The sequence below is a fragment of the Elephantulus edwardii genome, unplaced genomic scaffold (assembly GCF_000299155.1).
Source record: "Elephantulus edwardii isolate Elephantulus edwardi_28Jun2011 unplaced genomic scaffold, EleEdw1.0 scaffold00167, whole genome shotgun sequence".
NCBI lineage: Eukaryota > Metazoa > Chordata > Mammalia > Macroscelidea > Macroscelididae > Elephantulus > Elephantulus edwardii.
The window spans coordinates 6,582,535-6,599,981 of NW_006399917.1; the positions used below are offsets into that span (position 1 = coordinate 6,582,535).

General features: G+C 38.9%; 1 protein-coding gene across 1 annotated transcript in view; it reads left to right on the forward strand.

Annotated features, from left to right (window-relative positions):
• The window catches only part of ARAP2 (ArfGAP with RhoGAP domain, ankyrin repeat and PH domain 2), a 302,530-nt gene that overhangs the window by 215,857 nt on the left and 69,226 nt on the right, over positions 1–17,447 (forward strand). Inside the window, exon 25 of the mRNA XM_006895415.1 lies at positions 4,333–4,450. Within this exon, the coding sequence (XP_006895477.1) occupies positions 4,333–4,450 (118 nt within the window). The remainder of the gene's footprint in view (positions 1–4,332; positions 4,451–17,447) is intronic.

Genomic DNA, 17,447 nt, shown 5'->3' on the forward strand with positions numbered 1-17,447 from the left:
CTCTGGGATTGCAGTACACCTTCTTGCCACTAGGCCACCAGAGCTTGCCTAATTTACATATTCTAATCAATATGTAATAGGATTATATAGCAATACTTACCTTACTTAGACTATAGAACAAGTAGGAAAGTGATGTATGTGTCTTGTCGTTAGGGGCTGGATCTGTGTCTTTCTTTCTGCAGCCAAGGTTGTATCAACTATATAACTCAAGTAGTTTATTAGTCTTCCTTCCCCCAATCCTCTGACAAATTCTTCTTACAATCTACTTTTTCTAATTATTTCTTTGTTACTAGATTTAGTAAGGATAGAGAAAGGATACAAGGAAACAATGTACTGTTTTCTGGTTTTAAACCATGTAGTATACTTTCTTCTGTTCAAATGACTGCTTCTTCCTCTATGTACAAGTTTCACATGAGCACAATTTGGTTTCTAGAATCCAAATTCTTCTGAATGTTAGCCATTGTATATTGCAGTTCCCTCTCTCAAATGCCTGATGAAATACAAAGGCGTTAAGTGTTGACTACAACTGGGGTGGGGGGAATGCTAGAAGAAGCTCAATATTATCTTTCAAAACAAGGTGAAGGACCATTTGGGAATAGGCCATTAATTAATCATGCAAGGTCAAACTGAAACTGGAAAAAAAAAAACCAACAAACTTAAAACAAATCTCTAAGAATCAAAATACAGGTTTAACCAATCTGAGTTTACAAACTATCTCTAGATTTGATACTTTGGACACTAATGACTGAAGACCAAATGGGTTGTGGAATATCAAGGATATCATCCATGAAGAAAGCAAAAGGTCATTACAAAAACAAAGAAGAATAGAAAAAAAAAACCAAAATAGGTTTCATAAGAAACTCTGAAACTGTAAAGAGGCCCTAAGAAAGGGAATAAATGCTAACTAATGATGTGAACAGAAGATTTCAAAGGACTGCTCAAAGAGATGACAAAGCAAAATATAATGAAATGTGCTACGAGTTGAAGTGAGAACATCAAAAGGGAACAATATGCTCACCATTTCTTAAGCAGAAAGAACTGAAAAAAAAATCAAGTTTAAATACTAAATAATTCTATATGGGCAAAATAAGGAATACTAAAAATTCTATAGGCAAAATAAGAAATGATTGGGGCAATATTAAGAAAATATGGAAGAAATATGCACTGTTACTGTACCAAAAAAATTTATTTACAACTGAATCCTTTCAGGATATTAAGAATCAGTGGTAAAAAAAAAAAAAAAAAAGAATCAGTGGTACTTGAAGGAAGGAGCCCGTGCTACCTGGAGGACATTGGCAGCAAATAAGACCCAGGAATTGGCAGTTTACTAGTTAAAGTGTTTCAAGAAACAGATGCAACCCTGGATATGGTCACTAGTTCAGCTGAGAAATTTTGAAGACCTGACGGAAGTGTTAAGGGTTTATTGTGCCTACTGGTTTCCCTAGCGAGTGACCATGACTTTGCCAAGTGAATGGGCGGGAATATGCAAATAGAGTGTGTTACCTTATCCACAAGGCACTTGGCAGGTCTTGCCAATCCACAAGAGGACTAGGTAGTCTCATCATTACATTGACTGGATCCACCAGAAGTTGAGAATCTCTCCACCAGCAAAGAATAAGCAAGAGAATGCAGTCCATTATCTGGGACAAGTCAGACCAGGGCCTAGGGCCTAGTGGAGAACCAGAGACCTCACATAAGATGGAGCTGACCTTGGGACTGCTATGCCATGGACCCAGAGCTAAGAGCCTTTTGCTCAAGTTTCTTGGAGGAGTCAGGGAAAGAGAGAGCCATAATTGGCATGTGTCAGAGCCTAAAGCCATGAGACCAAAGGCTGACAATCCTGTGAGTACATTTCAGAAACTGTTCTGATTGTATTTTGCTACTAACCTGAATAACACTAAACCTTTTTGACTTCCCTATTATGGTTCTGTGTGTTATGTGAGGTATTGCAATGGGTTTTGGACCTAATAAAGTGATTAAGATTAGTGTTGGGTTGAGTGTAAGGAGATGCAGGAGTGTGGGAGGCATATTTCAGACTCAAGGGAATTGGTTTTACATTGTTGATGTTGTTGACAGGGACAGTTCCCCTTTGTAGAGTTGATAAAATATATGGCCTTCCCCACATGGCCCTTGCTCTTTTCACACTAACTAACTGACTAGAAAATATTAATATTTGTTCCTATCTAAAAAACCCAAAACAAAACAAACAAAGCCTATGGTGCAACAGAGTGCAGAAATTATAAAAAAATATCATCAGTATATGTGTGTGGCATCAGGATTGGTGGAAGATCTATCAACAATTTGTGTTATGCAGATGACACAACCCTGCTTGCTGAAACTGAGGAGGACCTGAAGTGCTTGCTGCAGAGGGTCAAGACTGCAGCCTTCAATATGGATTGAGGCTCAATGTCAAGAAGACAAAGATTCTCACCACTGGACCATTTGGCAGCATCAGGATGGATGGTGAAGAGATTGAGATAGTTGACAGCTTTAGTTTGCTTGGCTCCACAGACAACACTCTCAGTAACAGTAGCCAGGAAATGAAAAGATATATTGCGATGGGAAAGTCTGCTGTTAGGGACCGCTCCAAAATGCTGAAGAGCAATGTTGTCTTTCTGGAGACTAAGGTGCATCTGATACAGGCCATAGTATTAGCAGTCACTTGTTATGTGTCAGAGAGTTGGACAGTGCTAGAGAGGATAGAAGCAGAATTGATGCTTTTGAGCTGCTTTGTGGTGCTGGAGAAGAGTGTTGGATGTACCATGGACTGCTGAGAAAACAAAGAGATTCATCCTGAAGAGGGTTAAACCAGGTGGCTCCTTGGAGGCAAGGATTCTGAGGCTTCGTCTGACATACTTTGGACATGTTGTAAGGAGGTACCGGTCCTTGGAAAGGGACATCATGCTTGGGAGGCTGCAGAGACGGCACAGGAGGGGAAGACCCTCTATGAGGAGGATTGATTCAGTGACTGGGGTATTCGGGGTGGGTGTGTCGGAGACAGTGCAACTGGCACAGGACCGAGCAGATTTTAGGGCTGTTGTACGTAGGATCGCTGTGGGTCACAAGTGACTTGACGACACATAACAACAACATCATCAGTATATACAAGTAACGTCTTGTTGAAGCTTAAAAAAAAGTGACTGAAACAGTACATTGACAGAAAATCTGGATTCAGAAGAGTATGTGAAACAAAAGATATCATTGCTGATGTCAAAAGGGTCTTGGCTGAAAGCATGGAGTATCAATCAGAAGGATGTTTACTTTTATTGATCATGCAAAGGTTAAGTTTTACCTTGTAACTCCTAATGCTTTCATAAAACACAACAAAAAACTACAGAGGGATAGCTACTTATTTCTTAAGGCTTTGCAAAGCCTTTGGCTACATTTATCTCAGTTGATCGTTACTTAATTGTACTGAGATATCAAAGCAAGTTCTATCCCACTTTTTTAGTAATGGAATCTAGAGGGGGCAAAAAAATCCACACGCAAGACATCTTCTGTTTAACATTATCATTTAATTCTCCTTGAAGTAAGTGACCTTGCTTTTGACTAGCATACATTTCAGATTGACTAATATATGAGAAAAATGAATAAAAAATTCTTCTAAAAATCCCTGAAGACAGTGGTGCCCATACACAGAGGCCTGAGGTGTGGGCACTCGTGTAGAGTATCCCCCTGGCTAGCAATGTAGTCTGCTTTGTGACCTCAAATCCTGGCTCCAGCTTTGCTATCCCACCATCTGCCACTTGGCATGACATGCACATCTTAGACCTCTAAAACCCTGGGGCCTTTTAGAATGATGGGACTGCAACTGACTGTATAATTTAAGGCCCAGGCTGGATACACTAAGGCACTCTGGCTTATAGAATTGACAAGTGAAACCTTTACTGCTTGACGACTATTGGACACCTTTTCTGTGTATAACTAGGTGCAGTCTCCCCTTCTCACTCTTCAAACTATTCACTTATTAAGAGGAAAATGCTGTCCTGTATATGTCTGTGGTGTAATATCATAAATTAAAATTTATTAGTCTGGGGATCTGAAGATTCTGTATTTTTGTTTATGCATAGAACAGCTATTAAGTGTATTAGGAAGAACCTTGGGGAATAAAAAAAAAGTGTATAGGTACAGTAGCTACAAGTTAGGGTCAAGCATTGCAGCATTAGTGAGGATGGCACAGGATCAGGAAATGTTTACGTCTGTTAGAAATAGGGTCACAATGCACTCCATGATATCTAAGAACAACTATGATGTCTGGAGATGATCAGTGTCCTAGCGTAGCTAGCTTGTTTGTCTGATGTGTTCTCTAAGGAAATTTTGCTTTTATTGCAGATATCACCTGTAATGGAAGCAGAAGAATTGACTAATGATATATTAGCAATAAAAAATATCATTCCTACAAAAGGTGATATCTGGGCTACGTTTGAAGTCATTGAAAATGAAGAACTAGGTAAGAGATTGCCCTGCTGAGGTTTCTTAATTGTTGTGAAGTGTGGGAAATAATATTTTTGTGAAGTGTCATTATGAAAATTTTATGTTGTACTGAAGGTTAATAGCTTGTTATAAATTCCCTTCTATGTCAGTATATGTTGGTCTGAAATAGATTTTTACTACCTGAGATTGCCCTTCTACAGTCTTACTCATCAAAAGGATAGATTATTTTGTGGGATTTAAAAATGAAAGGGTAAAGCATTTGCTATCTATGTTGCTCCTTTGGGAATTTTATTTATAGTGATGCGTCATTTTATTTATAGTGATGTCTTAAATGTCATCACTACAATTCACTATACTCATGAATTTAAATATTAACATTTTGTAAAAAGAATTTGTTTTAATGATTAACAAGAGCTGATTTTTCTCCCTCCCCCTATTTTCAGTTTTTCTCTTTTCATATATCTTTGCGGATCAAATATTTTGCCATTGTTTTTAGTCAAAGACATTAAAGGATAGAGAGAATTTTTCAAACACCTTAAGACTATCCCAGTAGTCAAGTGCTCAATAAACTTAACATTCTAATTACACCAATTTTTTTTAAAGACCTCAAGAAGAAAAAATATAATAAGATGCAGAGTATCTTTGTACCTTGACCATCTGTCTAGTTGATACCTACTTAAGGTCTTGGGACCCTTTCAAGGATAGCTGACAGACTGCCAACTTTAAATCTTGCCATGCACAAGCTAAAGATAGAAATTAAAATTCAACATTGAAGTGCCCTATGGTATATTGTTTAGAGTATTAAATACAATGTTAGAATAAAATGGACATATCAAATACTTTGTCTTTTATACCATCTTGCTGTTTTTCATTTCCTTATTTCTTTTGACTCTCTATAATTCTTTAAGTATTTAGCCTATATGAAAATGTTCCTCTGTTTACACTACCAAGATTAATGATTTTGGTACTTTAGGGGTTTTTGTGTTTGTTTGTTTTTTTGTGTTTTGACTTTCTTGGTGATGTGATTTTTGGTTTGTTTTGTTTTTTAACTGTACGTTGCATGGACGACCAAGAAAATGAATAGCTATGTCTTGGAGAGGGTGCAGCCAGAGTGCTCTTTGGAAGCAAGAATGATGAGGCTTTGCCTTACATACTTTGGATATATTCCTAGGAGATACTTACTATTCCTTGTAGAGGGTCATGATGTTTCAAGGGTGGACGGTCGGCAAAGGAGAGGAAGACCCTCAACAAGATGAATTCACAAGGTGACTGCTTCAATGTGCTCTTGTGTGTTGGGAAGTGTGATGATGGCACAGGACAGGACTGGTTTCAGATCTTTTGTTCAAAGGGTCGCTATGAGTTGTACTCAACTCAGTGAGACCTAACAACAACAACATCACCCCATTGTTAAGCTCAGCCTGCCCCATCTGAGAAAACTCCTCACATATAACTCATTTGACCTCTCTCTACCAAGTCTGGTGAAATTGTTCTGTACTTTGCTTGACTATTCTTTTTTTTTTACTATTCTATTTCAAGGCCTTCATGCCACCTTCAGTGCTGTCTAGAATCTCCCCTGGTTCTCAAACCATTTGAGAGTATTTCATTCATAGTCCTTTTCTTCTTTTTCCTAAATGTTGAGTTTGCTTTGTTCTAATCTCCTTCACTGCCTTTCTCATTTTGCATATTCATTATAATTCAGCTCTTCTGTTCTTTGTGCCTGGCTGACATGTGTAAACTGGCATGCCTTATATTTACAGTCACTGTTTTGTTAGAAATAGTAAGTTCAAACCATTGTGATCTATAGGGTTTTCATTGGCTGATTTTCTGTTGATCACCATGATGCCCTTCTTCTTAGTCTAGAAGCTTTTCTGAAACCCATTTAGTCTTAGAGTGATACAGAAATACCCACTAACAGATGTAGTGTGTCTATACTCTAGGTACACTCACTGGGGATCAGACTTTCATCTCCGACATGGAAGGAAACCACCTTTCAGCTTTCACTGGATCTAACTTGAGGTCTTCTCCCTTTGACCCACCCGATTACTTTGCATAGGCTCTAATCTAAGGCTTTCCCTGCACATGTCACACTTTCTTCTCATACTTGTCATATCCAGCTCCCTGAAATGAGAGACTGTGTTTTAAATCTCTAATATGAAGCCAAGGAGAGTTGGACAGTGAATAAGGATGGCAGAATAAATTGATATCTTTGTGTTGTCGTATTAGAGAGGTGTATGGAGTATCCTATGGATTGCAAAAGAACAAACAGATATGTCTTGGAAAAAGTACAGCTATAGTGTTTCTTGTAGGCAAAGATGATGAAGCTTTGTCTCACATATTGTTTTGTTTTGTTTTAAGGTAAATTAGTAAAGCTAGATTTATTACAAAGTTGCAGAGGATCAAGGACTGCAGCCTTCAGTATAGATTGAGGCTCAATGTCAAGAAGGCAAAGATTCTCACCAATGGACCAATTGGTAGCATCAGGATGGATGATGAAGAGATTGAGATTGTTCACAGCTTCAGTTTGCTCAGCTCCACAGTCAACACTCTTGGCACCAGCAGCCAGGAAATAAAAAAATGTATTGCGATAGGAAAGTGTTATTAGGGACATCTCTAAAGTACTCAAGAGCAACGGTGTCTCTTTGGAGACGAAGGTGTGCCTGATACAGGCCATGGTCTTTGCAATCACTTGTTATGCATCAGAGAGCTGGACAATGACTAGGGAGGACAGAAGGAGAGTTGGTGCCTTTGAGCTGTGGTGCTGGAGAAGAGTATTGAATGTACCATGGACTGCCAAGAAAACAAACAGATTCATCCGGGAGAGGGTTAAACCAGGCTACTCCTTGGAGGCAAAGATTCTGGGGCTTCGTTTGACATACTTTGGACATGTTGCAAGGAGAGACAGGTCTTTGGAGAGGGACATCATTCTGGGTAGTGTAGAGGGACAGTACAGGAGGGGAAAACCCTCTATGAGGTGGATTGATTCCGTGACTGGGGTAATCGGGATGGGTGTGTCAAAAGCAATGCGATTGGCACAGGATAGAGCAGGGTTTAGGGCTGTTGTACATAGGGTCGCTATGAGTCACAAACGACTCGACGGCACATAACAACAACAACAACATCCCCAAAGGGATGGGTCTTCCTCCCTGAAAGGAAATATGGGGGAGAAGCTGTTTTCATATGTTTTGGATATGTTGCTAAGAGAGGCTACTCCTTGGAGAGGAACATTATGCTTAGAAATGTAGAGGGTAGCAAAACAGAGAAAGACCCTCAATGAGGTGAATTAACAAAGTGACTGCAACAGTGGGCTCAAGTGTGTGAGAGATGATGTTAAGAGTGGCACACGATAGAACCGGGTTCAAATCTGTTATTCATTGCATGAAGACACCTAATAACAACAATGTGAACACCATGCCTAGGTCATAGGAGTCATGCAGTTGATATATCTTGTGTAAGTGAAGCATTATTTTATAACTGGTGGCATTTTGTAAAGTTTTTTGTTTTGTTTGTGTCATTTTGGTGCACTCTGCTGACGCAGGTTGTAGGGCACTGGTGTAGCTAACCCGAACATGACACCTCCGGTGGTTTGAAGACAGCAGCAGCTCCATGGGAGAAAGATGGGAAATTTCTCCTTCCATGTAACTTACAGCTTCCTGAAAACTCCCTGAAGGGTCAGCTATGAGTTGATCCTGACTTGATGGCAGTGACTTGAGTTGAATTGTTCAATTTTAATGAAAAGATCTGTCAGATGATTTCCTGAATTATCTTTCTTTATCACTGATCTGATCAGATTGTATCACCATTTCAGTTATTTCTCTATTCATCCTTCAAAACCCAGATCTAATGCCTTTGCTTTAGGATGGTAATCCAGTGAGCATATTCATAGTCTCATTTTGGATCATTTGTTTTTAGATCTATGGTACTCCACACTATGTGCTTTATACAGTAGTAATATGTATGTGTTTGGCTTGACCCAAGCACATATGTTTCTTTAAGACACATTCCAAGTATTTTAGACCTTTATGGGCTTCACTGTCTCTGCTTTAATGTGGATGGTGTCTCAGAAATGAGTTTCTGTATTGAGAGTGGAGAAATATCGATGCACTGTGAATCGAAGTCACTTGTATTATCTCAACTTGGAGAGAAAACAAATTGTAAAAACACAAATGAAGTGATTCTTGGTTATAGAATAAGACACATTAGGACAATTCATAAGGAGCTCTGGTTGCCTATTGGTAAAGAGCTTTACTGCCACCCCAAAAGGCAGTATATAGTTCATACCCACTAAAAGCTCTGCAGAAGAAGGAGAGGCAGTCTCCTCCCATGTGATTTACTGCCTCTGAAAACCTGCTGAAGGGTCAGCTGTGTGTCAGTTCTGACTCAACACTACTAGTAAAAGCCGATGTCTCAGGAGTCCTGATGGCATAGAGCATTATATGCTGAAGGGTCATTGTTTCTAACATCCCAACAGGTCATTCATTCATTTATTTATTTTACCACATATCATGAGCATTTATTCCTCAGAAAAGAGTATACCATCTTGCAGAAGTTTTAGCTTCTTGTAAAGTTTCATCATCACCTGTATCAGCAGTTTGCTTGCTCTTATTGACCTGAACTAAAAATCTAAGACGGAGCAGATCCATTCACCAGCACCATCATTAGGAAGGCTATAAATTTATCCTTTGCTGCGGAGCTAGAATACACTTAAAATCAATTCCAGAAAACAGTTTTCCATGTTCTGAGGAGAAAGTACCAGTATCCATTTGCCATGCATTCCAGTGTCTTAAAGGTTAGCCCTGTCTTAAATTTGTCTTAACTCCGAACCCAGTTTTGGTTTTGTCTGAAAAGAAAGAACCCTCTGGTAAGAAATCCTTTCAGAGTAGTGTTTAAAATCCAACTGGTCCTTTAGATGGCAGTCTCCTTCCATAAAGATTTACAACCTTGGAAATTAGTAGATGTCAGCAAAACGTTGAATTCACTTAACCACAATGGTTTTGGGGCATGATATCTCAGATCCCTGCTTTGTCCTTTGTCCTGCATGCTTCTGTGGTTTTGTTTGTTTTTTGTTTTGTTTTGTTTTTTTTAAAAAAAAAAAAAGGAAATTCAGGGAAGTATAATGAATCCCACGCTTTGGGTAAGAAGCTCTGATGGTGTATTGCACAGTATACCAGACTGCAATCCAGAAGTTCAATTCCACCAGCCACTCCAAATGGGAAAGGTGGGCAGTCTACTACCATAAGGATTACAGCTATAAAAACCTGACGGAGGTCACTGTAAATCCCAGTCAACTCAGTGATAATTGGAATGTTGCTTTTATAATTGAAAGGGTAATTTCATGTTCTATCCTAACTGGCTGTCTTGTGACTGATGGAGTATTATTCATATGTATACAAGGAAGACCTGATAACATGACTGTTATTTAAATATACATGCACATCAACAGATAGAGCCAAAGAAGAGGCAGTTGAAGATTTTTACCAAAACTTACAGTTTGAAATTGACCAAACATGCAATCAAGATGGTGACGGAAATGAGGATGGAAGTAGAGTCATCAAATTTTGCCTGTTAAATGATTTATTCATCCCAAGTACCTTTAACACACACACACACACACACACACAGTGACTTTACACTTGAACTTTACCTGATGAACTGTATAGGAATCAGGATCATTGGAGAAGCTCAATATCAGCAGACAGAACCAAGTCAGGTGCCAACCCTGGAAGAAACCATCAATAAAATTGAAATTGAAGAAAATTAAGACAAGTTTATGAGAACCAAAATATTATCTTGAATTTATCCTACCTAAATTAAAGGTCGTCTTAAGAATAGCATTGAACACAAGTTCCAAGACCAAGTGAGTTGTGGAATTAACATCAAGGGTATGATGCAGGAAGAGAGCAGAAGGTCATTACAGAGACAGGAGAAAGGAAAAATCAAAATGGATTTCAGAAGAGACTCTGAAAATTAAGAGTTTCGAGACACAAGATAAAGAGAGATGGTAAAGTGAAAGACCCGAACAGAAGATTTCAAAGGGAAGCTTGAGAAAACAAGCAAAGTATTATGATGGCTTGTGCAGATAACTGAATTGGAGGATAAAAAGGAAAAGAACTTGGTCCACATTGCTCAAAGTGAAAGAACTGAAAACAAATTCAGTTGTCAAATTTTGGTACCAAGAGTTGCTGTAGGCAAAATCTTGAACAATGCAGGGAGCATTTAATGAAGATAGAGGGAATACCAAGGATCACTACTAAAATGAATTAGCCTATACTGAAATATTTCAAGAAATACCATATGATCAAGATTCAGTTGTAATGAAGGAAGTAGTTCAAGTGGCACTCAGGCATTAACAAATATAAGGCCCCAGGAATCTGTGAGATACCACTTGATATGTTTCAAATAACAAATGCAGCCCTGGATGTGCTCACCATCCTTTTCCAGGAAATTTGGAGGACAGCTACCTGGCAGCTGACCAGAAGAGATCCATATTTGTTCCAATTCCCAAGAAAGCTCATCCAACAGAATGTGGAAACTATTGAACAATTTAATTAATGTTATATGCAACTAAAGTGTTGTTCAAGATCATTTAAAAATTATATATAGACCATAAAGCCTATTAACTGGGAAAAAGCATTTGGCAGTACCATTTCAAACAAAGGTCAAAAGGTTACAGAATCCGATAGGGCCTGAACAAGAAAAAAATCTGATAATACAATTACAAAGGGTAAATGACATGGAAAGAATTTTCATAGAGGAAGATATTCAGATGGCCAACAGACACATGCCGAAATGCTCAAAATCACTGGCAATAAGAAAGATGCACATCATAATGAGAAATCATCTCATTTCAGTAGCAGTGGCAAAGTTTAACAAGACAACAAGTAATAAATGTTGGAGAGATGTACAGAGACTGGAACTTGGTTTTTTTTTTCTTTTTAGACAGGAACTCTTATACACTGTTGGTGGGATTATAAAATGGTATAACCACTCTGGAAGGCAGTTTGGCATTTTCTCAGAAAGTGGGACATAGAAATTCCATATGACTCAGCTATTACACTGCTTGGAATATAAACTGAGAAAAAGAGAACTTAGGCACAAATGAAGACTTATATACCAATGTTCATAGTAGCATTATTCACCATAGCAAGAACATGGCAACAGCCCAAATGCCCAACCACAATTGAATGGATTGAGAAATTCTAGTATATTCACATGATGGAATACTATGCAGCACACAGGGATAATGATTTTGTATATTACTATGTAACTTGGGGAGGGACTGAAGAGCATTTTGCTAAGTGAACTGAGTCTTATAATGACAAATACTGAATAAGACCATTAGTGTATAAAATGTATAAGGATCCAAGTGGGAGAGCAGAGGGGTGAGAATGGACCAGGGAGGGAGGAAGGTATTAATCATAGGGTCACACAATTTTGTAGGTGGAGGGAGAGGTGGATAAATGAAATGGTAAAGATCCGGTTTGAAATCCAGTGTATATGAACTTTGTAAGTAAACCAGTATAAAATAAAAGAATTGTAAATGTTATTACATTTAAGAATGGGGGTGCAGGGGGAGGAGGGTGAATAAAAACCAGAAACATGCTAAACAGACCGAATACTGCCACAAGTTCAACTGGGTTTAGAAGCGGCCGTGGCATCAAAGATATCATTGCTGATGTCAGATGGATTCTGACTGAAAGTAAAGAATACCAGAAGAATGTCTAAATGTGCTTTATTGCCTATGCAAAGGCATTTGACTTGGATCATAACAAATTATGGCCTATATTGAGAAGAATGAGACTCCCAGAATGTTTAACTGTGCTCTTGCAAAACCTACGCCCAGAATAAGGAACATTACAGGTTTAAAATAGTGAGGGTGTGCAGTAAGTGATTCTGTTTTCCCTCCATACCGCTTTAATCTGTATACTGAGCAAATTTATTCGAGAAGCTGGACTCTATGAATATGAATCTAGTATCAAAATTAGAGAAAGACTTAGCAGTAACCTGCAGATGACACAGGCTTGCTTGCTGAAAGTAAAAAGGGCTTGAAATACTTGCTGCAGAAGATCAAAGACTACAGCCTCCAATATGGATTGCATCTCAACATCAAGAAAACAAAAATTCTCACCACTAGGCCAGTAGGCAACATCAAGATAGATGAGAAAATGTTGAAACCATTAATGACTTTGTGTTACTTGGATCTACAACCAACAGCCTTGATACCATCAATCAGGAGACGAGGAAACATCGCACTTGAAAAGTCTGCAGTCAGAGACCCCTGGCTTTCTGAGGAGTAATGATGTCAGTTTGAAGACTTAAGTTGCACTTGATTTAGACCATGTTCTTTTTATCACTTGCTATGCTCTGAGAACTGAAAAGAGAATAAAGATGACAGAAGAAGAATTGATCCCTTTGAGCTTTGATGTTGGAGAAAAGTATGGAATATCCCATGGACTGCCAAATGAACAAAGAGAAGTCTAAGAGAAGGTGTAGGCAGAATGTATCTTGGAGGCAAAGAAGATAATCTTTGTTTCACATATTTTGGAGAGCGACATCATGCTTGGAAAGATGCAGGGTCAGCAAATAAATAGAAGACTCCACCAGATGGATTGAAATAGTGATTTTAACAGTGGGTTGGGTGTATGAGAGGTGATGAATGGTACAGGATAGGACAGTGTTCAGATCTGTTGTTCTTACGGTTGCTGTGACTCACACTTGGCTGGATGACACTTAAAAACAGCAATAGTCTAGCACCCCTGTTTCTCACCATTTGAGGCAAAACATACATTGTTGCCAGGCCTTTGAGCTCAGTGCTGTTGGGTACTGGTTCTGTTGATTGGTAGGAAAGAGCAGAATGGGTAAGGAAAGGACAGGGAATATGTCCAGCAGGCAAGAGAATACTTTGTAACTAAAAAGAAGGTTTCTAAATTTCATGTTGGAAAAATCAAGAGGTGGTCACCCCAAAAAGAACTAATTTTCAACTTACATGTGACCATTCTCAGCTCATTTCTTTTGCGTTGGAATCGACTCATAGCTGACTCTTGGGTATGATTGCAAGGCTGTAATTCACATAGGAAGAAATTGCCTTTCTTTCTCCCTCAGTTCACTGATGGATTCAGAGCACCAGAGCAGTGTCACCCTTGGGTTTGCGTTGTTGTTGTTGTGCTCTGTTGAGTTAAAACTGACCCATAACTGACTCTGCATTGAGTTTTGAGAGAATCTCAGGGGAAGAGATTGCCCATCCTTCTTCTGCAGAACAGCTGGTGGATTTGAACCTCAGGCCTTTAGGATTGTGGCACAGATTCTTACCACTAGGCAACCAACTATTACTTAGTATAGAGTTAAGACAAAATAATAGCTGTTGTAGTCTTCTGTCATGTCGGCACTGACTCGTGGCTGATGTTCCAGTGGGTTTTCATAAGCTGTCAATATCATGGGCAGAGATGGGCCGTCTTTCTCCTGTGTATCAGGCTTGGATTTGAACCATGTATCTTTGTGTTAGCAGCACAACTCCTTACCACTAGGTCACCAGAGCACAAGTAATAAGATAACACAAATTGAAAGATACAATGGAAATTTTTAATACTTTTGTTTCCTTTTCTCTGAAAAAAGAAAAGTTAGGAATATATTTTTAAACAAAGTAGGAGGAGTATGTTTATAACCCAAAGGACAAAGTAAGTACCCTTGAATTTTTATTTGTGGATGTCTGAATATATGATCAAAGAAACAACCCATGTACACTAGAAAATTCATTTGATGAAGTTTGGAATTCAGACCTGGCATGGTTTTAAGGTTTGGTCAAATGCACGAGTAAAATTCACCGAAAGGATAATAAAAACAAAAAACTAAGATGATTTTCACTGCTTGGAGAGGGACAGTGCATTGGAGGCAACAAAGGGGTCTGTGATTATGTTGGCTTTCTGAAGCAGATGGAACCTGTGTGTGCCACCTGACCTTCCTAGATGTTAAAAGCCTCATTGCTAGAAACATGCAGAGAAGATAAAGGCAAGTATAAAAAGAAGATAAAAGTAAAGACATCAGTAATCCCAAGATTGTAGATGATAGGAAGAGTGTCAGCGGGGAACTGGTGCTTTTCCTAATGTAAAAACAAACCCTGCAAGCAATGAAGCAGCCAGAAATAAATAAGTATGTGCACCAATCAGTATGCAAGTAAACCAAAGTGCTGCAGTTTTATTTTATTTAACTTTATGTTAAATTCTTTTAGGTCTCTTTTTTAAAAAATGATTCTCTACCCTGTCCTCTGCAATGTGACCTTCATAGAATAAATGTTTTATTTAAATTATCTTCACTTTTTTGAGATAATCTATTAATTAATTAATGATTTCAGTACTCATAAGAATAAGAAGGAAATACTACCACATGTACATGCTTAGACACTCTTAGACAGTCAGGGATAATGATAATAGAATGAATGGGTCAGCTACAAATTCAGAATGTTAGAAGCATGACACATTTTTAACTTAAAAAGTGTTAGTGGCATTACCGTCCGTGGTGGGATTATTTTCATAAATACTGGCTAAATCTTTTGAGAATTTATGGCTAAGTCATGGTACAAACTTTTTCTGTTGTTTACTGGGTCATCATAATCATGGTTGCCTAGTGGGTAAGGAGTGACGATACTGCGAACCCAAAGGCAGGTGGTTTGAATCCAGCAGTTGCTCCTCAGGAAAAAAATGGGCAATCTCTTCCTGTGTATTGTGTTGATTACCTTCGAGTCGCGCACGATTCATAGTGACCCTATGAACAAAAGGCCTGAAAACCCTCTGCTACTGTCGACATTTATCAAAGTTCGTAGTTTCTGGAGACATGTTATTTAGGAAGTGGATGCTACCCCTGCTTCCTATGTGTTAGAGCCTCTGAAAACCACTGGAGGATCAGCTCTAAGTTGGTTACAACTTGGAATCATTGTTTGTTTGGGGTTTTGTTGTTGTTGCTATTGCCATCGTATTGAGCACAACTGAACCCTGTTCTGTCTTGCACTATGCTCCCACTTCCAACACACAGGAGCCCATGGCAGACGTTGCCGTGTTAGTATTCCTGGTTGAGGGTCTTTATCTCCTTTCCCAACCCTATACCCTTCCCAACATCATTTCTTTCCCCAGGAAATAGACCTTCCTAGCAACATGCCTAAAGTATGTGAGATGAAGCCTTATCATTCTTGCCTCCAAAGAGCACTCCAGCTAAACCCTCTCCCAGACATATCTGTTTGTTCTATTGGCTTTCTATGGGATGTCCAGTGTTCTTCTCAAACACTAAAACTAAAAGGCATCAATTACTTTTCTGTCATCCTTATTCATTGTCCAGCTCTCACATGCATAGCTAGTAATCAGAAAGACTATGGTCTGAATCAGACGCACCTTAGTCTTCAAAGTGACATCACTACTCCAACTGCAGATTTTCCCACTGTAGTACATCTCCTTATTTTCTTATTTCTCCTTATTTTGTTATTAATACTATGCAAATTATTTTGATAATATAAAGTTGAAGGAGCTTCTAGAATCAATCTATATTTAGGTTTTTCCTTAAATTTTTAAAATTAGATCCTTAGCCCATGAGGACCAGAAGCTCAATCCCCTTTTAGGATATAGTACCGCTTAGTAAGTATGTCCTCATTTTAATGCTTCATGTTAAAACTGAAGTCATCTTCTGCGTTTGTACCATCTTTACCTATAGTTTTTCCAAGTTTGGAGAGGTAGGTAGCTCTGTGGGATCCAACTTAAATGGGCTTCTTCACTGAAAGTTTCCAATTTGCAGCAACTTCAGAGCAAAACTTGTATTTTTTTTTCATCACAGCTACAATAATGTATCTGTTTCTATTTAATCATGATGTGTAATATCCATCCTGATAGGCACATCAAGTGCTGTTACCAGTGGATGATGTGGACAGGAAAGAGGCTGATTTATTCCTCATCTCACACTAAGATTAGTAGTAGTAGTACAGGAGTCATAAATGTCTACAATGTCCCCATCACGACTGTCAGAAATGTAAGAATGACACTTACTATTTCTGGCAGAAAGTAGATAGTTCTCTGTTTAACAGAGGAGGCCAGGCTTGCTTTGTGAACAGGTTGTTGTTGATGTGTACCATGGAGTCAAAACTTGACTAATAGCTGATCCTCTGTCAGGTTTTCAGAGTCAGTATAATCTCATAGAAAAAGTTTGTCTACCTGTCTGTCTTGGAGCAGCTAGCGAATTTGAATCATTTGCTTTTGGGTTGGCAGTACCAGCTAACTTTTGCCAAACTCAAGAACAACCACAGTATGCTGTCCTGTTCAGATTTCTGCAGTGAATTTTTAGCTATGTTTATGCCATCCATAATACACAAATGAATTATATTGATTTCTGTTTTCCAGATAAGTTGTTCTTTTTATTGTTGTGTGCCGTCAAGTTGCTTGTGACTCATTGTGACCCTGTGTACAATAGCCCTAAACCCTGCTCTATCTTTTGCCAAAATTACTGTCTCTGACACACCTACCTTCATTACCCCAGTGACTGAATCAATCCATCTCATTGAGGGTCTTCTTCTCCTGTCCTGTCCTTCCACTGTCCTTCTCCAAGGACCGGTCCCTCCTTGTAACATGTCCACAGTGTGTCTGACAAAGCTTCAGAATCCCTGCCTCCACAAAGCAACATGTTTCAACCTCTAGCACAAACCTTTTTGTTCTCCTACTAGTCCATGGTATAGTCAACACTCGTCTACAGCACCACTGCTCAAAGACATCAGTTCTCTTTCTATCTTCCCTAGTCATTGTCCAATAGAGTGCTCTGATGCATAGCAAGAAATTGTGAAGAATGTGGCCCAGATCAGGCACACCTTAGTCACCAGACTGATATCATTGCTCTTCAGTACTCTGCAGAGGCCCTTGACAGCAGACTTTCCCAGTGCAATTCATCTCTTGATTTCCTGGCTGCTGGTACCAAGAGTTTTGATTTTGGAGAAAAGCAAACTAAAGCTGTTAACAATCTCAGTCCCTTCATCCATAATGATGCTGCCC